The sequence below is a fragment of the Chamaea fasciata genome, unplaced genomic scaffold (genome assembly GCF_029207755.1).
Source record: "Chamaea fasciata isolate MVZ Bird 193981 ecotype frontalis unplaced genomic scaffold, bChaFas1.0.hap1 SCAF_3, whole genome shotgun sequence".
Taxonomy (NCBI): domain Eukaryota; kingdom Metazoa; phylum Chordata; class Aves; order Passeriformes; family Sylviidae; genus Chamaea; species Chamaea fasciata.
Genome location: NW_027094088.1, coordinates 68,109,630 through 68,131,953, shown reverse-complemented (window position 1 = coordinate 68,131,953; position 22,324 = coordinate 68,109,630). Strand labels below are relative to the sequence as shown.

General features: G+C 38.6%; 1 protein-coding gene across 1 annotated transcript in view; it reads right to left on the bottom strand.

The window, feature by feature from the left end:
• Window positions 1–185: 185 nt before the first annotated feature.
• Window positions 186–22,324, bottom strand: part of REV3L (REV3 like, DNA directed polymerase zeta catalytic subunit) — a 115,652-nt gene continuing 93,513 nt past the window's right edge. Inside the window, exons 20-32 of the mRNA XM_066179405.1 lie at window positions 19,725–19,843; window positions 18,970–19,088; window positions 17,863–18,004; window positions 13,758–14,002; window positions 12,663–12,771; window positions 11,576–11,782; window positions 10,874–10,983; window positions 9,735–9,849; window positions 8,141–8,278; window positions 7,105–7,295; window positions 5,771–6,017; window positions 4,173–4,382; window positions 186–1,342 (exon numbers count right to left, since the gene is read on the bottom strand). Of these exons, the coding sequence (XP_066035502.1) occupies window positions 1,202–1,342; window positions 4,173–4,382; window positions 5,771–6,017; window positions 7,105–7,295; window positions 8,141–8,278; window positions 9,735–9,849; window positions 10,874–10,983; window positions 11,576–11,782; window positions 12,663–12,771; window positions 13,758–14,002; window positions 17,863–18,004; window positions 18,970–19,088; window positions 19,725–19,843 (2,093 nt within the window). The 3' untranslated portion in view covers window positions 186–1,201. The remainder of the gene's footprint in view (window positions 1,343–4,172; window positions 4,383–5,770; window positions 6,018–7,104; window positions 7,296–8,140; window positions 8,279–9,734; window positions 9,850–10,873; window positions 10,984–11,575; window positions 11,783–12,662; window positions 12,772–13,757; window positions 14,003–17,862; window positions 18,005–18,969; window positions 19,089–19,724; window positions 19,844–22,324) is intronic.

Sequence of the window (22,324 nt, the reverse complement as noted above, 5' to 3'; positions counted from 1 at the left end):
AAATGTTTCTCTTCTGGTTTGGAGAAGGCCTCCAAGAACTGCTACTGATGTTTTAGATCCCAAAGTTTAAGCTGGATTCTTAACTTTGATTTTTGCACTCTTGTTTTTACATTATTGTATGTACCAGAGAAGGGAAACAAATTGAGGGTAAATATTAAAAAATCTCCATATATTTTTTTACCATATCATTTTATTCAACTTTAATATGGTTTCCATTATTAACTTCTAAAACAAAATGATTTCCAGTTTAGAAAACAATGCACTGACCACATAATTCCTTTTCCATTTTATACAGTTATACAAATATTCTAAATACACATTTTGTCAAGATGGTGGCAAATAAGATTTAACTGTACAGTACGTAAGGAAAGAAAATATTTTAAGCATATTTAGAAGCAATAGAAATGTCTATACAAAACAAGCAAAAATGGAATAAAATTTTATATTTAAAGTATTGCAACAGTCCCACAGGTTTGTAACAAAAATGTCTTTGCACAGTTCCTCACAATGCCCCATTAATAGCTAAAGCAAGACAGCAATTTTTAGAAAATAATGTTTCAAAATGCTACACATGGTACTACTGCTTGCACAGTCTGATCAAAATAACAATCTACTTGGAATCAAGCAAAACTTAGGAGGAGATATACCAACCAACTTTAAAATTATCTGTATAAAAGTCATTGCACATTATTTTACTCAGTTGTTTGAAAAGTAAAAAAGTGTATTTACAAAATATTTCGCAGACAAAATTATAAAGTGAATGGATAATATATAAGTAACACGTCTTGATACTGACAGTTCAAGAACACACACGAATGGTTTTATCGTTTCAAGAGGTTTTCAGTGCTCCTTCCTCCAGGAAGTAAACTTGACTTCTATTTTGAAATGGATTTACAAGATGTTACACAGAACTATTTCAACATCAGCATTATAAAACAGTATGTTAGAAACATGAAAGGAAGAAGAAATTTTTACATCTTAAAAAGTGAGCTATTCATAGTTCAACAAATGGGTTGGGTTGTTGGGTTTTTTTTTAATTTAGTTATGGTAAGTGTTCATTATTCTTCAGATAATAAACCCAACAGTTAAAATGGAAATCCTGGACTAGGTGAGAATTGAAAAAGCACCATGCACAATAGTCTTAGTGTGGTAAACACTGAAGAAAAAAAAATAGCACCTGGAATCCTGTAACACAGATCATTTAAAACTGGTCAAGCAGCTGGCGGAGATAGGGTGCCTTTGACAGTTCTCTGCTCACTCTGGAGAGCTTGAAAAGTACTGGGCAGTTGAGGGAGACACACTGGACCTGCCGATCGAAGCAGCCTGTGCAGTTCTTGCATATCTGGATTACATGAGAAAAAGCAAAGCAATTATTTTAAATGACACAAGCGAGGCATAAACCACCAGGGACTACTCAATCCTCCAGCCTGTGTCAGCAGAGCAGGCACAGCCCTTCTGCACAGAGCTTCTCCCCTACATGGACCCACAGCAGCTCTTCTCTACTTCAGCCTCTTGGGCTGCTGCCAGACAGCTCATTTGACCACTGGTGGGTGGCTGGCAGCATCACCCACTGCACTGGCCAGAGAGCAACAGCAGGACTCCACAGCTTGGCTTTCAATCCTGCTAATTAAGTTCTACTTGTAGAGGTTTGACCCACACTTCTGAGGGCCAGCATGGCAGAAAAGTGGCTATAATTAATTTGAGCGAGACTGCTCCTCAAAGGTGTTTTGTAAATCAAACGGTTTAATAAGTAAAAATAACAAATGTTACAGAAAACAAATAATAAAGCTGCACAGGTGCCTGAGAAATCTCTTGAACCTTGCTAAGACACCTCCAAAAACCCTCTACTTCCTTTTGTGCTCTTTCTTAAATACTGAATGTTTCAGGAGAGATGATCTGGCTTGCAGCCAGTAAGATCACCAAGGTGTTTTGAGTTACACTCTCAGAACCCAATCTATGCCCCTGTGCTGGCACTGAGCCAATCTTTGTCAGCAATGTATGGAAGTTTCTAGGTAAACTTCCTAATATGTCTAAAGGTAAACCGAACCTCTTTCCCTATTTGGAAGCACCTGCTGGGGGTGTGGGGTGCATCACTACATACTTGCATGTGGTGGCAGTTGAAAAAGAAAGGTAAATAAGTTGACAGGGTTTAAGCAGGGCAGTGTGTTTTATTTGTGATAAACTTACTCCCTGCAAAAGTCTCCTAATGAAAGAAGACAGAACTCATCCTGCAGTAACTCGCTGCAGAGAAAAGAGCCTAATGAGCTTTAATTAGAGTCTTACCTAGTCAGTCACTCAATCCCAACACAGAAATACACAGGCCACAGAAGTTGCACTGCTCTCCTTGTTCAAAGAACTACTTGTTAATGCTGCTTGAAAGTACTTTTAATGTGAGACCTGATGGAATGAAATAGCAGCAGGCACAGTTTTTCCAAAGGTAGATACATTTGGGTAACTAAAGGCCCCTGCTTAGCCTTTTTAACTTTGGCAGCATTTACCACCCCCAACAGTTTTCCAAAACCTTAGAAGTTTACTTCCAACCACACCTGTGTTTTGTAATGTTAAAATGTTACACAGTTTATTCTATAATTTGCATAGCCTAATCAACAATCCCAAATAATATTCCTTTGCTTTTAAAACCACTTTTCCTTCTTTCCATGTTCCATGCTGATGCCAGGCCTGCATGAGCACCAAATCCCTGCAGACTGACAACAGCTGGAAAGGGGCAGCCCCACCAGGCCAAGTCCCACAGGTGGCATCTCAGAGGATACCAATCCTCTGGCCTGCAACTGTGACCAGAAGGAACAGGATTTAAACAGCTGGAGCCAGGTTTGCAACTTCAGAACTATATCTATTCTAGTTCTTCTGAAAGAGGCTGTGGCTGGTTTAAATGCAAGAGACCAAACTGCATGGTACTTGAGACATGTCCTAAGTTTAGTTTGTGTTGAGGGCAGAAGTCTATGGTTTTAACCAAGAGCACATAATTTTTGAGTTCAGTTTCAAATAGTGTATAGCTCAGTGTTACATCAGTTTCTGCTGGTTCCAGCATGTTTATAATCTCAAAGGGCTAAAAATTTAAGCTGCGAAAGATATATATGCCTTAATATTAAAATCAGACAGATGCTCTTACAGAGACATCGAACACTGACTAGGACAGGATCCCAGGCCTTGCTGAGCTGTTGGGTGCTGCAGAGACGAGAGAATGTTCTAATCAAACTCACTGATCCTTCTGTGGGCCTGGACAAGTCTTCCAAGTTCTGCTTTATTCCAGAACAAGAGCAATGTAAAGGGTTCAAAGTACCACAGGAAAACTACACAACATGCATTTCCTCATTTCTGCCATTCACAATGCAGATAAGGACAAATATTACAAAATACAGCAAGAAGTCCACACCTTAGTAATGGAATATTTATGAAGTGATTTACAGTGCATTTTTTTAGCAATCCCATGAGAACCTATCAAATTAATACTTAGATATAGGACATTTTTATCCCTGACATTCAGACAAGTCTTTAAAATGGTTCATGTGCTATTGCTAAAAATAAGTTTTAACTAAAATATTTATTAATTATAAAGTATGACAGCATGAAAATTAGGTGAGGGTATGCATATGTTTCCACAAGGGGAGGCATTGTGCTTTGCTGTAATATATTCATGAGCACAGTCAGCTACTCTCGTAATGGACTTCTAGCTCAAGGGGAAAAAGCAGCTTGGAAAATTCCTATCAAGAGGAAAGGTAACAATAAAATCCCCAAGCTAAACCATCCATGTTATACATATAAATAAATAAATTTTCTGGCCCAAACATTTTTGTTTCTAGAACATCATCTGTTATTTTAATGCAAAAAAGAGTGAATCTTTTACACTCTCACAGCTCTCCGTCATTACAAAATGGGACCTAAAACCATATAAGGTACTCTTTAAAAATCAGAAGAAAATGAGAAAAGCATCCTCTCTTCTGATCCCCTCCTTTGCCTTAGCTTTCCACAAAACCCAGGGGAGTAACAGCTGCTGTGCTGCCTTCGACAGCAATGGGAAAGGCAAACAAGCTGCAGCACATTTAACACCCGGACCATACTTCCCATTTCTGTTGGGAGTATTCAGTAACACACTGCTTTGAAATTTCAGCCCGTCTTTTGCTGACAGACATCTGACAATGCTTTAATCGTACCTGGACCAGCTGTTCTTGTTTACGCTCCAACTCTCGGATTTCTTGGTTGAGAATCACTGCCACATGCTGTGGCTGGCTTCTGCATTTATTACAGATCCCATACTGGGTCAGTTCATCACACACAGGACAGTGTAAGGTCGTAAAGTACTGGGAGATGGTGCCTTTGCGTCCTTCTAGCTCAGTGTGGGCAGCTGAGGCAGCCTTCTGAATCTGTTAAGAAAAATAATTAAGAGGTAATGAACTTCCTAGATTACATACTTTTTTTTTCCAAAGGAGTAAGAAAGTGCAACATGGCCTGCAGGGTGAGGTCTCAAACACAAATTATGGACACGGATCACGGCACTCCAAAGAGCACAGCACTGGCCCTGAAGTGATACACTGAACAGAGCCCTTCCCCACACTCATTTCACAGGGAATCTGTAACTAAAAAAAAATCCTTGGTCACATGCTTACTCCTGATCTCACCTCAAACTCTGCCTCCTGCAGCTGTTCCTTTTGTAGGTGCTGATCTGATTCTCATCTACACGTGCCCTGGCTGCAGCCCCAGTGGCTGCCTCCTGGATGCTGCTTGCCCACGAGTGTCTGTGCTGGGCAGTCCTGGGCACAGCTCTGCTGTGGGGCTTTGGTTCATGGCACTAGCTCATGCCCTGATTTCCTCGGACAAGGCTCCACCACTGGCTCATCACCCTGGCAAGTTTGTTCTCTGCATTTACTCCTGCTGCTGCACGGCTTTTGCTTTGTGCTATCCTTCACTCTCCTGCTGTGACTTCCTTGCTGCTCCTTGGCCTTGCAGAAAGCCAGGACTCTTTTCACCTTTTTAGAACAGCTTGTTGGAGATACTTAAGGTGACTGCCACGGTGCCATTGGAAAGGTGAAGAAAAGAAGAAGAAATCAATCAAGGCTGTATTGGGAAATACAGCAATACTGCAACATTGCAGTGGGAACATGATGTGTTACTATGCTGCTGAAGTCTGTTCTGAGCAGAGTAACCAAACTCCACAGATACACTGTCTTTCACCATCCCTTTTTGTAAGGGGAATCACAAACTAAAATCCAGCTATCTAATGCTTCTTTTCCTGCATCTCGATGATTTCTTTAATTTTTGGGGAAGTCATGTTTGGATATTATTGGTTTTAAATCTCTGGTGATAAAAATTTTTCGAGTGTTCCTGTTGTGGGGCATGCCCCCTTTTTTATACAGAGGAAAGATCTTCAGAACATTTCGGAAAAACAGGAGTTCCAACAATTAATATAGAGAGATTTAAAAGGTGGTATGGCCAAACAGATGCACATACACATACTGTTAAAAATACAGAGTTATGGCAAAACATTCTCTTAAATTATAGAAAGGATCAGGAAACAGAAGATGACTGTGATCAACCCTGCACAGAAGGGCTGGCTGAAAAAACTGATTTAATAGGTGAAAAAAAACCCCACACAGAAAATCTAAGACTCAGGACTGCATATTTGAGCACCAAACACTGCTTTACAAAGTAACCTTTGCTGTTGCTTCCTATCAAGCTCATTCCACTAGAAGTAACAAGGCCAAAGAGCACACAGAGGCACTGCATTTGGTATCTCTTGTTTGAAAACACTTACCCGGGGCAGCTCATGGTACCAGCTGAAGACATCTATGCCAATGAGGGAGAACACCCTGGCCAGGGGAGGCAGGATCTGCTTGGTGATGTAGTAGGTGGCGTTGAGCCTCAGGCTGGGGTCCTGCAGCACTTCCAGGGGCCGCCGGACGAGCTGGATCAGGGGCAGGCCGGGCATGCCGTACACAATGACGTAGGGCACGCGCTCCCCGACGCGCGGCTCGGAGCGACGGTCATAGGCCAGCATTCTCCTGTCAAAACACAGCCTTGAGAATGCATCCAGAGGTAAATTCACAGTTACTTCATTTGCCTGTAAGCTTCCCCACCTGATTAGATTACTTGCTCTCCAGATGACTGGAGTTAGTGCCTATTATGAAGCACAGGAACAAAATGTTTCATTTTTAATTTGTCTCATGATCGGATCTACATTTTAGAACTTGGGACACAAGCCCTAAAGCATGGTCTGTTTCAGGTCGCTTGGATTTGCATGCAGACTGTTTTCTAGCTACCACTTCCTTAAAGAAATATTTTAATAAGGAACAGCCAGGGTACTAAAAAGAGCTCAAGTACAATTTGCTTTCTGGTCAAATTCTGGTCCTTTGCTGAGACTGCTTGCTCAGTAGAATGATACCCACTTCAAACTGAATTATCCTTTACTCAGAAAGCAAAGGACAATTCAATTTGAAGTAGGTATCAGTTCTGGACTTGGATGTTATTTTATTTAAAAAGTATAGCTTAATTGGAAGAGCTTTAATATTAAGCAAGGTGACAAAATGTTCCAGTTTACATTATCTTTTTTTCTAGTACTGATCAAGGATATCAACAGGATGAAATATTAACTTTAAGTGGGGTACTTTTTTAAAAATAAAGAACTATGCCTGGTAATGTATTTCACAGCACTAAGAGATAGCACTGTCACAATGTCTAACAGATCTAATAACCATGAGTGATGAGTAACCATGCAGAGTCCAGCACTTGCACAAAACCCAAGCTGTAAGTAACAGAAGTGAACAACACACTGTTGGAGTGTCCCGACAAGACTTTCCTCTTGAACATGTGGCTCTTTTCCAGGACTACAAAATGGCTTTCTAGGACCATCTCTTTTCACACACAGAAGAAAGTCAGGGACAACTGCTTCAACAGTATTTGAAGAAGACATCTGACTGCTACCTGTAACTTGACAGTACAAAGGTCAAGAGAAAAAGTATCCACAATCTGCTATCCATAACGTGTCAGTACAAAGATGAAGAAAAAAAAAACCTATGAGCTCCTACCCATAACCTGTAAGCACAAAGGCCAAGATAAGAATTATCTATGATTAGCACTTGATCTCATTACCTGGTGATTTCCAGAGCAGGTACACAGGCTCCAGGTTTGTATGCTGAGCTCCCTCTGTACTCTTTTGCAAAGATGAAGTCCTGCATGCTGGCTTTTCCTTCCAGTAACTTCATGCATTGATTCTGAACATACTGCTTGATCTGACTTATGTCCCGTGTTTCAAATAGCAGCTTGATAGAACACTCAAGTATCTTTACAACAAAAGGAGAAAGGTGAGAAAAACATATATGTTTAAAAAAAGAGAACTAATTTCAATTAATTCAGTAAATTACATGGAAATACAATTATACTGCTTAGAAAAAGTACCAGCGATAAACTAGGATAGTGATAGGACAACAGGTTGCAGTCTCTTCCACTACAAGACATTCCTAAGCACATTACTGGACAACTTTTTCCTCAGTTTGCCACATCTTTCATGACATCATCCATGCTCCAGCACAAAGATTTTTTTCAACAATTAGAGAAGCTTCCAAAGTATGAGAGAAGAAGTTTTTCTGTGCCACGTAAAATATTTTGCCATGACTTTAGTAAACCCCTCTGTGTGGTTACCTTTTTTACTGGCACAAATTTCTTTTAATTTGGCTAAGAATAGGATTTCCTAATTTCTTTTTAACCTCTCAATATACAGCTTAAAATAAACAGTCAAGAAAGCATATTTTAAAGGAATTCTTAGCTGAACTAAGTTTATGTAAGTGAGCTATTTGGAAGACAGACCAGTGTGTATCACTCATTTGGCAGTAATATTCCCAGTTAAAGTGAACTGGATCGAGAATGGTCACTCTAGGACAAATAGTCTTTGAGAGGGCTTACATGGGCCAAGGGCTTTTATGGGGTTTCTAGGGGATGAAGTAGAAGCTGTAAAATACAAGTCCTTCTAATGCTGTAAAAGATCTTCAATTTATCTTTCAAATGGCTCACACAAGAAAAACAGATGAAGATTAAGAAAACTCAAAGGACTAGAAACTCCAAGAAAGGACAAATATGAAAAACCAGAAGATTGTAATTTCATTCAGGAAGAAATCTATGGATACTTTACCTTGGAAACAGCAGGACAGGAGTCCCTTCGGACTGTTTCTATGCCTTTTGCATCAAATACTGGGTCCTTCTGGTCCAGTGTTTCATACATGTAACCCACGTATCTCTTTTTAGTTTGCAGGACACATGGCAAGTAGACCTGAAATGTTTGGAAAGAAGACAGCTCAGTCTGGAATGTGTTGGGAATATAAGGTGACTTTGAACATAGGAGGTTTCCTAAGGAATACTGTGCTTTGTTGGTTTGTTTGTTGGGGTTTGTTTTTTTTTCTTTTTTGTTTGTTTGCTTTTTTTGTTAAATCATTACAACTGATAAAATAGATCAAAGGACTCTTAAGATGGCTGAGGAAGTTGGGCTTCTGTGGTGTTCCATTCCTGAATCACTTTATATTTCATGTAGCTGAAGCTCAGATGGAAAGTAACACACAGTATAAATGGGTGCAAGTATCTTTACTTTCCTGGATTGCACCTGTCACCATATCTAATGTAGCTATTATCTTTCTTTCTTATAAAGACAACTTCATTTTAAACATCAGAGAAGAAAATGTTCCCAACAAAAGTAGAGGCTTAGAAGTTCCTGTTTTCAAGCTTTATCTAATAAGGATAATGTCAAAAATCTGCTAGTATTTCCATTTGGAGATTATTTCCATTATGGCTTTTAAATGCCTGTGCTTGGAGAATGGTTTTCTCAGGAATGGATTTTAAGGGTAATGGTCTCTTCTGCTTGTTTTCTCCAACCTCTTATTTCATTCCGGATTGTGTAAGTATTCCTTGACTACTTACAAATGAAAGAATGGAGAACAATTCTTTCTTTGTAGTGTTTCCAGGATAATACCACATCTTCCTGACTCTCATGGAAGAGGGAGCAGTGAGTTCAGGTTGCCTCAGAATTACAAATTTTGATTGACCTTGCTGAGTCAGGTATGTACTTTGAAAATAGCCACAGCACCTGAACTAATGCTAACTGACCTGAATACCTTGTTAATGACTTTACAGTGACAAACTTCCAGCAAAATCAGTAACATACTGCCTTACTCTTCTATAGATTTGTTGTGGTTAGTATTTCTTCCAGAAGCCTATTGAATGAATTTTTATGATTTTTCATTTTACAGGTATATGTATCACATGGACATAGGCTGAAGTGTGCCAAGGCTGGCTGAAAAATAAATATCAGTTTTGTAATTAATGCACTGGAATTGGGGATGGTGACCACTTCCTCTGCTAAGTTGCACACATTGATTCAACTGTAGGTATACAATATCAAACTGAGGGAGATATTTCCAAACTGATGAATGAGACAGGAATTCAAACTGCCTGATGCTGCCAGCACAACAAGCCACTGATGTGAAATCAGGAATATTTCTTTTTATTGTTCACACTGTAGTGCTCCTCTGAAAAGGTCCCTGAGGCATTAAGGAGCTTGCAATGTACCCACAGAAGCAGCACAGCACATGACTTGTTTATCCTTATGTACATTAGGGTTCAGAAAAAGCTTTTATCTTCCACTTTTTTGCGAGGGGGGGATTTATTTTGTTTCGTTTCTGTTTTGTTGTTTCGCTAACATCTGACACATTTTAAGCAAAATATTTTCCTTTTACCTTTTCAAACTTCAGTTTAACAGGCTTGGGATTTGTTGCTGTTACAGCTTCAGCAATTTCTTGACCAATCTTAAAAGACTGCTCCTTTGTGGCTCCTTTCAAGAGTACAAACATGCTACAAGAAATCAGACACCGGAAGTGAGTGCAAATCTATTCAACATGGTTCCTGAAAATTATAAGCTACAGTTTCCTGGTAGCAAGGCAGGGATGTTATTATGAGTTGTACTCCCTTTCTTCAGCTAGAAAACCCAAAACTCTGAGAAACTTCAGTGTTCAGCATGAGATGAGGAGTGCCACAGGACTGATGAATGCTGTGACTCTCTGATGAGGCAGGGAATGGACTGCTCCCTGGCACTGTAAAACTGGAGTTCCCGGGAAAAAATTGTAAAGAGTTCTGGTATGCCATTTTTTCCTCACTAAGGGCAGCAGCAGGATTTTACTTCCTTTCTCCAACTGTTTTTTTTTTTTTTTTTATGAAACCACTATGAATTCAGCATCTTTGAAATGTCAAGTCTTTTATCAGATCTAGCTGAAATCAGTCACTGGATTCATAAGTTATTAAGAAAGGACAGCCAGACAAGCTTTGTTTCCCAATGGCTGAAAAATTATCCAAGTGTGGAAGAGAGATGGATATGCCTAGAGCATGGCTACTATTTAGATGAAAGACTGACTGAGAAAATGTATGTCAGGCAGCCTAATAATATCTTTGTATGCTCTGGTGGCTGCTTTTGAATTGTATCCACTTCTGAAGCTTAAAACAGTGCCTTCCTCAAAGTGCAATGCCTACTGTGTTATATATACTCTATTTTCCAAAATAAAAATGGCATCAGAAACAGGGACAAAAATAATAATTTGTTAAATTAGATTTATATTAATTCACAACTGAAAAAATACTGCCCTGCTCTTTCTGTTCCACATAATTTTCAAAAGAAAGGAAACCTTTCAAGTGCTTAAAGAAACCTGAGCAAACTCGGTATTATTCACTTTGCGTATTCTGCAAGGCAGTAAAGCAACATCCAAAGCAGATCCACATACCCTTTTCAGCATCATAAATTTGCCTTGTTGAGACAAAGGCAAAAATCTATCTATGAAGAACTATTTTGATTTTAAAACATTTTAAAAAGCAGACCATGAATTACCTGTCTGTATCACCATATACAACGTGAGCACCCCATTTTTTTGTATCATTCACCAGTTTAATGGCACGCTCCAATGTTTCTCTGGCTTTGTGGACAATGCTGTCTCCAATCTGCAAAGTTAGATTGAAAATCTTTATTCTACTGCTAAACCAAATACTAGCTCTTGGTAAACAGATCTTGCTTGATCTTGTTATGAAAATCACTGTGTTGAGTTGATATATTTTATTTCATGGTTTAAATGCATATAATCAATAAAAAGGTTGCTTAACTTAGGAAAATGATAAAAAATTATTAAGTATGAAAATAAAGAAAAACTTGTTTTAAACTTCTTTAGAAATATTAAAATCTATGGAACAAGATAAGACTGCTCAGGATTGTCTTTGGATTCTGCTGATTCCTATGAAAACTAAGAAAAAGCTACAATGGTTTTATTCTATTTCCACTATTAGAACTGTAATCCAATCCACCTTTGGAAACAGCTCTACAGAAATGGCAACTCCAAATGCTCCTTTATGGAAAGAAAAAGAAGACAACGACCTTTATATTTTTCTACAATATCAGAAATAAATCCTGAGTTGCTGATTTTCAGTACTACAAATAAAAACAGCTTTTCTGAAGGTATTTAGTTAGTTTCAAATAATAATATGTTATCTGACTAGTGTCTTTCCAACATTTTTATACATTTTTACCTGCAACCCTTACCTCAGTGCATGGCATTCTTCCAGAAAAATTAGCAGCAGTATAGCCGAAAGTAAAATTAGCGATATATTTAAGACCCAACTGACGAGCTTCAAGCATTCGAGTCACAGCCTTGTCATGTTTATAAGCCTTCATTGACTGTTTCACCATTATCCTGGTCTTCAAGATTTCTTCTAGCATCCTTGGCAGCACACCCTTTCTTACTGAAGGCTGCCATGAAGGGAACACAGAAAAACATGGTGTTAGAAAGCGCAACATAAACAATTAAGAGTAAAATCAAACCCCAGAACTCATAGTTAACCACTGATAGGAAGACAAATTAACTAGCAAGATGCCCTAGCCACCAACAGTTTGGCTTTTCCCACAAGTATTACAAGGAGCCTAGAATACAGGCAAAGCTCTTAAGAACAGAACAAATAGCTTTTTGTTCTTTGTATTCATCAGCCCTGCTGATGCAATGTTTAGATAACCTTATTAACTAAAACGGGACTTCAATATCTAGCTGTTAGTTCTCAAAGTATTAAATGCTGAAGGAAATCCAAAATTTAAGGAAAGGAAGTTTTTAAAATTTAAAAATTCTGCAACTATTCTTTACTTAAAGATTTGTTTCACATTAAATACAGGTATGCTGGTGATTGCCTAACTATTTTTAACAGCTCCAGGCCATATACATTACACATCAGCCAGTAGGACACGTTACAAAATGAGAACAATAGAAAGCAAGTCAGGGAGTTTCATTTCCCAAATCATTACCCTTTTTCTAAGAAAGCATTCTGCTACACAGGCAGGAGAAAAATGAATTGTTACACACAGATAATTACTGTTTGATCCCCAAACTGCACAAGTAAAATACAGTTTAATTATAGATGAAATAAGCCTTCAGTATAAAGGAAAGCATAAAGACATTTTACTTCCTGAAATGCCAGAAGTTCAGCACTTTGACAAATATCAAAAACACTGTGAAATGAGAGAATGAACCTCCCCTTTCTGTCTGCTCTTAATGCAGCAAAATAGAAGCTACAATACCAATTTGATCTTAAGTCAGCCAACAGACAGTGAAAATGCTGTCACAGAGCGCTAATATCATTACCTTGACAAAAGCTACTCCACTGGGTGACACTGTGATATCGTGTCTAATCTGGTAGAGTAAATCAGGAGGTACTCTCAGAGATGTACAGCCAAATTTGAATGCATCATACCTAATAAAGAGAAAATTTAAATTTGAAGACAATTCATTTACAGACTAATCAAGCAAAAACATCACTCACATTAAGATGCTAATAATGCCAGCAAGGACAGAATAATCTCAAGTATAAACAAACACAACACAATTTCAAATTTCTTAGCCACATACAGAAGGTTCTAGGAACGAAGTAGTAATAAATAGCTAAATTCCAATGCATACATAATTTATCAATTCTGCTCTGTGTTATGAATTATTACCAAATACTGAGTTAGTGGAGGCATATGCTCAATACTGTAATCCCCTATGGAAACCATGCATGTTTACCAAGTACCACACTGCACTTACTTTCCTCCTACAAATTCAGAATTTCAAATCAGAAACGTGAAAACCTGATGGTGACACCTAGCAATTATTGCAGGCATCTTTCCATTCTTCAAAATACTGTTTTATAGAAGTAATTATAATGAGCAGTGAGATCTTTTTCCAATTAACAGAATAACTCTTAAGCTCAATAAAAGATGCTACAAAGAATAACTCAATTGTACCATTTAATTTTTAGTAATTAGAACCTAAGTGAACTACATGTGATACAGGAACAATCATAACTCATTAAGGAATAACCCCAGTCTAGTTTTGAAGACAGATGGTGGATTTATAATAATTTTAACTTATTCTGAAGCAGTATTAAAAACCAGCATCACCACAAGGATCAAAGAGGTGTACATACACAGATGCACAGAGTTGTTTCCATGGGTTTTTAAGAGAAGAGAGTCTAATTCTTTATTTAATTAAAAATACATATTGATGTGTATATGTATGTGTATACACACATGCACACACCCACATGGGAGATTTTTATCATCTGTATTGTGTAACAGAAAATGGTGCTATTCATACATGCCCATAGTTTCCAATGGCAACCAGGGGTTCTCGGTACCTTAGAAAAGACACTCAGGTATCTACGGAAACAAAGATTCCGAGAAAAGAGCAACAACTTACTTTCCTAAGTTTTCAACATGTCCCAGGCAGGTAGAATAACAGTAGTTGTATGCAATGACAATGGAAGGATATAGGGACTGGAAATCCAAGACAAGAACAGCGTTGCTGTAGAAGCGGGATTCTGGCTCCATGATCAAGGGAACACATTGTGGGGCTTTCATTTGAGCTCGCTGCTGGACACTGGGAGTCACAGCAATGTAGTTCATTGGCTTTGCAATGCGCAGCATCACTGACTCCACACGGTACTGCAAAACAGTTTGGATATAACCATTATCATTTCTGAAGTGCAGAACAAAGGTGTGTTAACTACGGCAAGCACACACTTATATTTCCTGAATTTAAAGTACAGGTAACTACTTCTCCAAAATAAATAGCCATGCTCTTAACATATATTTTAGTTGTATTCTAAATCACTAGATCATCTTCTGGTCCCTCCCAACCCTAACCGTTCGATGAGTCTGTACTTTGTATTACATACAGTGGAGCTTTTCCATGTGTTTCCTCTTTGTTTAGCCCTAATCATTGAAAATCGAGTATTTTTAATATATGGAAAAAATAAACATCCAACAGGCTTCAACAATACATGTGGATGACTATGCTACTGTCAGTGAATGAGCATTTGCTAAACTGTAGTACTGTAACACTTGCAGATCACCAAAGAAAACAAAGTATAATATGCAGTAAATGTACTCCGCATCATGCTGTTCTCTCTGATACCACAAGTAGAACAGGAAGCACAGAACAACAAATACCCTGTTCAAGACACCACAAAATGTCATATGTGTAACTGGCAAGAAGAGGAAAAAAACCCAGCCTTATTTATTTGTGTATTACTCAATGCTTTAGTAAAGGCTTTACAAGCACAAATGGGTAGGTATGCAGTGTGTACATTCACAAGAAAAACCAAAATAGCTGAAAACTACATACATGAGTGGAAAGGGACTGAAAATCCAGAAATATCAAAGAACAATCCCATATAGTCGTAAAATCCTGTGCTTTGTAAGCAACTAAATCACTGTTAAAGACCATCTGCCTGACACACTATGTATTCAATCATTGTACTGAATGGGTTAAATATAATTTCTTTAACCTTGAAGTTATAAGTGAACTTACAGAACCAACAGCTTTAACAAGACCCTGCACCTTAAAAAGAGGTTGGGGGTTGATGTGTAGTTAGGGAGCAACATAAACTGCCACTGCTGCCTTGCATTAATTGCACACTAATTTGTGTCCAGTGATGAACTTGGATGTGTGACAAGGTGGTCAGGGACTGGTTCTGGCAAGATGTAGATTTTGGGTTTTTTTTCCCTAGTTTTCATAGCATCATAGAACTGAGGTTGGAAAAGACCTCTAAGATGACCAAATCCAAATGTTAACCCAGCGCTGCCAAGCACCACATCTACACATCTCTTAACTCCACGGATGGTGACCCTAGACAGCCTGTTCCAATGCCTGACCATCCTCTTGGAGAAGAATTTTTTTTAATATCCAATCTAAACCAGCCATGGAACAAATGGAGGCCATTTCTTCTTGTTCTATTGCTTTTTACTTGGGAGACTGACCCCCACCTCACTACAGCCTCCTTTCAGGGTGTTACAGAGAGCCATAAGGTCACCCCTGAGCATCCTTTTCTCCAGGCTAAACACCCCCAGATCCCTCAGCTGCTGCTCACAGGACTTGTGCTCCAGACCCTTCACCAGCTCCACTGCCCTTCTCTGGTCTCGCTCCAGCACCTCAGTGTCCTTCTTGTACTAAAGGGGGCCAGAACTGAACACAGGATTTGAGGTGTGGCCTCACCAGTGCTAAGTAAAGACAGACAACCTGGTGCTTCTGGCCACATAAGTTCTGACAAAGGCCAGGATGCTATTGGCCTTCTTGGCCACGTGAGCACGCACTGGCTCATGTTCAGCTGCTTGGTGACCAGCACTCTCAGGTCCTTTTTCCCTGCGCAGTTTTCCAGCCATTCTTGCTGTAGCTTGTAGCCCTGCATGGGGTTGTTGGGTGCCAAGGGCAGAACCCTTACACAGTTGGCCTCAGCCCATCAATCCAGCCTGTCCAGATCCCTCTCTAGAGCCTTATTACCCTCCAGCAGATCAACACTCCTTCCCAACTTGGAGCTGTCTGCAAACTGACTAAGGGAGCACTTGGTCCCATTGCCCAGATCATCAATAAAGATACAAAACAAGACAGGCCTCCTGTTTGTTACTCACACTGAGTGCAGATGCACCTCAGTTGGGCTATCGATCCTACCACCTTTTTATAGGCAGGAGGAGAAGCCCTAATCCCTATGTTTCCATTCTCAGGTGCATTTGTGGTTCCTAACACATGAATAATCCTTTTGTCTTTGCTCCCATGTGGATCTCCAGCCCCTACCACCACTGAGACGGCAGACCAAAGGACTTTGCTAGGACGCTGTTTCTCAAACACTGGTGTGATGCTCCCAGGTCTATCTCTAGTGAGCCTGGTCTTATTCCTTTCCCCCTTCAAATCAAGTTTAAAGCTCTCTCCATGAGCCCTGCTGATTCCCATGCAAAACCCAGCAAGTTCTTCTAACATCTGACTTATTACCTGTATGCTTATGACCATCTCTTGTTAGATTTTTAGCCTACTAAGAAATGTTCAAGATGGCTTAATACAATAAAACAAAATAATTCTTAAAAGTTATTGTAAAACTCAATGAGAGATACAAACATGGAAAAATAAAATATATGAAATCTGTTCTTATTACTATTCCATTTTAACATGTTTTTTAACTAAGGAGGAGTATTTTCAGAAAGGGTAGTGATTCTTCTGTGTAAAAAAAAAATGAGGTGACTGGGAATTGTTGTAAGTGCCATTTTTGTGATCTTGAAAGTTTCAATGGAAACAGAACATAAGTGCACAGAAGGGAAGAGAAAAGAACAGTCAGGATAGAAAATGCAGCATGCTTCTGTTGCTCACTCCCACTCACAGACATCTGAGAAAAAGACAGGCAGAACAGTCTTTGTGGGCTGCAATCATGACAGTTTAAGCACATCTCTGTTGGCAGTATGCCGGTCCCACACTCCCTGTCCCTAACTGTGCATTTCTCTTCCCTTGCTCCAACAGTGGTATTTTCTGGTAATATGGTAAACCAGACTGGGGAGTTAAACCGGCAAATACCTACTGAACACTGCCATGGTTCTGCTGCTGGTGTCTGTCTGCCTGCTCCCCTTTTTACCCCAAATATAGGGTCATTTCCAGAAAGATCAACAAGAACCTGCTCTGGGTCAAGAGGTGACAAAGGCAACTGCAGTCCAAGAAAAAAAGGTGGCAAAAGTTTTTTAACTGGATTGAAATGTTAAGGAAACTGCAGCTTCAGACACTCCCATATCTGGCTGGCTTATGATAACACAAAAGCTGTAACACAGGACAGAGTAGCCAACTCTCATTTCAGGTGCTGTTCAGGTCTCACATGTAGCCATGAAAGCAGTTCGTTTAGCCTAGTCACCCACAATCTGGTCAAGGACAGCTTTTGGTATTACTGGAGACTGCTGGGCTCTCTAACAAAGTGCACATCTTGCTCTGTTCTCCCTTTTCCCTCTGATGCTGGTATCAAAATAAGAGAACCACAAACATCTCGCATGACACGTATTAAATAAAGCCAGAGCCCCTCTTGTCTTCTTGTAAAATCTCACCCAGAGGTCTGCTGCATCAGAAATGTCACTTGGAACATATTCAATGCTGCTTTGTCTGCCCTGAAAGAAACCAAGCTCATCTTTCTAAAACATGATTAATTATATTTCTTAATGTTTCAGAAAGCACTCATTTTCAGTCTCATCTAAGTGTGAATAATACCAACTCAAAGGGAAAGCTTAGTGTTCCTGAAGGCAGTAGAAGAGATTCACTGGTGTGATTATTTTTGGGGAACTCTAGCAGCTATTTTTAAACTCTGAGACTAGGCACTTCAAAAGCAGCAATAATAGATTGAACACTACCCTTTATGTTTCAATTTCATGTTAATTCATGTTGAAAGCCTTCTGTGACCCTATGAAAATACACATATGGACTGAGAAAATACCGAAGAACTAGAGTATTTCGTAAAACTATTTTAGTTTTGTGAAGTATAAAGAGAATGAAGTCTTACCTGGGAGCCTCTTGTTAATACATGTAAGAACTGAATGCCAAACACTCTTGCCATTTCACTTGTTCTGTCAATTAAATCCAGTTTGTCTAACAACAGGAGATTCCCACGAACCCGGCTAACATAATGATCAACCATTTTCCATCTGTGAGAGAGAACACCTTGTTATAAACTATCAGAAGAGTGCTGTTCTTTCTACTAAGACAAATGTATTTTTATAACTTGCAACAAACCAGCAAATAAAATTTTCCTCTAGAACATTTTCATACAACTCTTTCAAAAGGGTGGCATATATGAATATACACTTACGTTTTCTAAAGATATACACAGAATGTGTTACAGCATGCTGTGTTAAGGCATCTAGCAATGATACACTGTATCCTGTTCTCACTGACCCAAAAGATTACTAAAACAGACATACTACCTCCTCATCTCTTTACATTTTTTGGAAAACATTTTTGAGGAAACATTTTTCTGTATTAAGAATGCCTATCACAGCTGAAAATAAATTCATAATTTCAGTATAAACCACGTTTCCACTTAGTTATAATATTCAACTTTTACAGAAATTTTATGTGTCATGAACAATGTGCAGATCAGAACACAGTTCCATAAATAGTTCATATTACACAATACCAAATTGCTTTGAGAAGAGTGAAGCTGAATGTGATACATGTCATATGAAGATACTTGTAAGCAGAGATAGTTACTGTCTTAACATCTTGTGTGCTGTTTCGCAATACTCTCAAGCCTAACTTGCTTGACATGCACTTGAAGTGAAACAGAAGCCTGGCAGTTCATTAAAAGCCCTTCTGATGAATACTATACACAAAACAAAACAAACACATTACAGAACTTCAAAACATTACATCTATCCAGGTATATTGAAAACGTAACTGAAAATATTTTGTTGTAATATTACGGGTATAACTATACAAAACATCCAAGTAAATAAGCTCATGTTGCTGCATATACACTGCCCTAGTGCCTGAGTCAAATTGATTATTTCTTCCTATGTTGACTTTACTTTACACCTATCCAATGTTAAGAATCTGGCCTTAAAAGCAGCAAACAAAAGGCACACACAAAAATGGATTAATAGATCATTACCTGTAGACATCTGCTTTATTGTCAAACCAATCAGACAGAACTCGGAACGTGAATAAAGGAAAACGATGATGAAGAACATGAAAACCCACATTTTCAAAAGTGTAATTTGTTAGATTCACCTAGAAAAACACAGTGGACATGACAAGATGCATGATGGCTTTCATAATGGAAAAGTCTCTACTTCTCAAAATCTGCAAGAACTAAATTGAATAACTTCTTATTAGCATTTTGTTTAAATAGTTAGTATTTATTCTTAGAACTCCCCATTTACAAGTCACAAAAAAGCATCCAGTATCAGTTGAAAAGAATATGCAGAGTTAAGCAGTTCATAAAGATCAGGTCTGAACTTGGTCAGAACAAATTTATAAAGACTGGGCGATTTGAGTATTAAATGTAAAGTTATAAACGGGGGGGGGGGGGGGGGGGGGGGGGAAGTAAATCTGACAGCTTAAAATATGTTCAAATACTTAATGCAGTAAAAGCACCATACTAGACAAATTCCTAAAAAAAGTAAGCTGCTCTCAAAACCCAGAAATCAGTGAGGTGGAATATCATTAAGAAACATAGAAAAATAAGGGCTTCATTACTTTACAGTTTAGAGATATGCAAAACCCATTCTCACAAACTGGCAAACTACTCTATTTGAAAAGGTGTATAAAGAAAAAGAGATCTAGAAGTTACATGAAACTTTCAACAGAGTTTGCAATAATTAGAAAACCTAGTAAGTCAAAACATTAACCTTTTAAAAAATTTACCTCATGTCTCATCATCCTCCAAATATTCAAGACAATTCGCCCAACAATATGTATTTCACTCATTGTATCCGCTCCATATTCATCCAGCTCAGTGGCAAATCTGTTCTCTTTATTTTCATCTACAGACATTAAAGGAGACTATATTTAGACAAGTTATAAGAGTCAAAACCAGATCAAGACATCCCTCTTCCAATGTGTGCTCTCTAGAAAAATAAGAATTCATAAAGATTACTGCTGATTCCACAAAATTATTTATTTACCAGTCATCCACACACAATCTTTAAATAAAACTTCCCCCAGGTTCTTCTGCTCTTGCCCTTTGTGAGAGAACTCTTACTTCGGTTTCACTGAAATAGTGTCCAAAGCAATATATTCTCCATAGTGAATATATTGGTTATGCAATGCTGAATGTTACTTGAGAGTCAGCTGCACATGCAGTAGTGCATAATATAAAATAAGAAAAAAAAAAAAAAAGAAAAAAAAAAGAAAAAAAAAAAGAAAAAAAAAAGAAAAAAAAGATTTTTGCCCTAAGGAGTTTATAATTCAAGGCTTTACTTGCAATGGCCTTACACAGTCTGAACCAGATCATGGGAGAGAAAATTCAGTCTCTTTCATACAGTAAAAGCAAGCCCACTGCAGTGCGAGTAGGTAGACATGTGTTCTGGATAGCACAGGGAGACGGAAACAGGAAGGAACCACTGCAGATGCAGACGCAGCACTCTGAATCTTTCTGTGAGACAGCAGTGACTAAAGTAGAGAAATATATCCTTTTTTGCCATCCTTGATTTTTTCATGCTTTGGAATATTACAGCACAAGAGAAGACAGTCTTTTTGGTATGCATTCCTTTATCTTTTTTTCAGTCATTTTAAGTCTACTGTTTTGGTATTCTTTCCAGAGTTTACACAGATGTTTTTTAAAATGTACCATACAGACTGAAATACACTACGAAAAAGCACTGATCCTCAGTCTTATTTATTATTACTTTAATGGGAGAGAAATCACTTCAAGGCAATTTCCCCAGAATTCTAAATCCATACCCATTTTTAAACTGTCGGTTGCTTTGTGTTCTGCCACCACTCATTTATCAAGTACAGCAATAGCCTGTACAGTACCCTGCTAATAAAAAGCAGAACATTTTAGACAGAGAGTGTAGAAGTGTGGATACACACTGCTTTGCAATAATGATCAGATCCTCAGACAGTTGTGAAGAACATTTACCATTGATAACAGAAGTAAAAATTGCTGGAAATGCTGCAGAACTGCTAAGAAACAACATAATACAGACTAATTTTGTATGTTGATCTTCAAATGTGTGCAATATTAATTAAAATATGGCTAAGTAAACCTATTTGTCATTTACTGACCTTATCAGTGAATCACAGATCCTCCACAAAATTTAGCAGACCTTTTGTACACTTCACCAAAATGCATACTATTTTTTAACCTCCTTATTGTTTCAGATTTTTAAGGAGGAAAACCAGCAATTTCTCTTTCCATGTTTGGATGGAAAAAATGTGCCACCAAGTAGCAACAATTTTTCTCCTGCTTTTCTTCATTTCCACATGCTGGATCTCCTGTGAAAGTGAGGAACTTGTATTTCTCCCCCCTTAATTTTTTTTTTTTTTTTTCAGTTGGAAGCAGAAACTATCAGTTAGTTCTACTTTCCGCAGTGTCATCTCAGTTCTCTTTTGACTTCTTTAGGAGATTCCCTATATTAAGTTTGCTTCATGTCTTGCTGTTAAAAAAACAGGAAGCAAAGTATACTGTGATCACAAGAGAGACCCACTGCCTGATGAACTCTGCCTGTGATGAGCACCACTATATTACAAAAACCTGCACTACTTCACAACTGGTGTGGGAAATGTATCACCAGAACCATGTATGCCTCTATGGGAACTATGCTGGTTAAGAAGCAGAACAGGACATTCCTCCTATCTTCCAAGTGCCTCTCTTACCCACTCCCTAACTTTGAGCTGTAATGCAAAGGAGGAAACAGGAGGCTACAGTGCACACACAGAAAATGCCACCATCCACAGGCACAGCATGCACTTCTCCTGTGATGTGTCCTATGGCTTATGAATAGTTCACTAGCTCCCTTTACTCAAATAAAGCAACACCAGACCTTTCTTTTTGATAAGAGGGAAGGGAAAAGGGAAAAGGAAAAATTCCTTCCATCTTTATTTCAAAAGGAGGAAAGAGAGGCATACTTCTTGAAGGAGCACTTCCTGTTATGAAAATATAGCATGTGAAGAAGGGAGGAAAATACAAAGCATAGGGATTGAAAAACCAAGAGGAAGACAGATGGACAAGGAGGCCACAAAGCAAAAGAGAACACAACAACTTGCACGTATATGGTCATGCATGTAAGTCCACATTTATGGCATGATATTTTTTGGGAAGAGCTCATGATTTTCTCACCTTTCTGCTGCAATTCTGTCATAAAAACCCCTACTCACTTTAAAATAACACCATTTCTTACGAACACTTAAGTGTTATGTATTCCACTTCTGAGTGTGCATCTACCAGCTGGCACAGGAACATCCGCACTATAAACACCAGTGCTGTGCAGATTGTGCCTATGCTCTGCAAGCCCACTTGA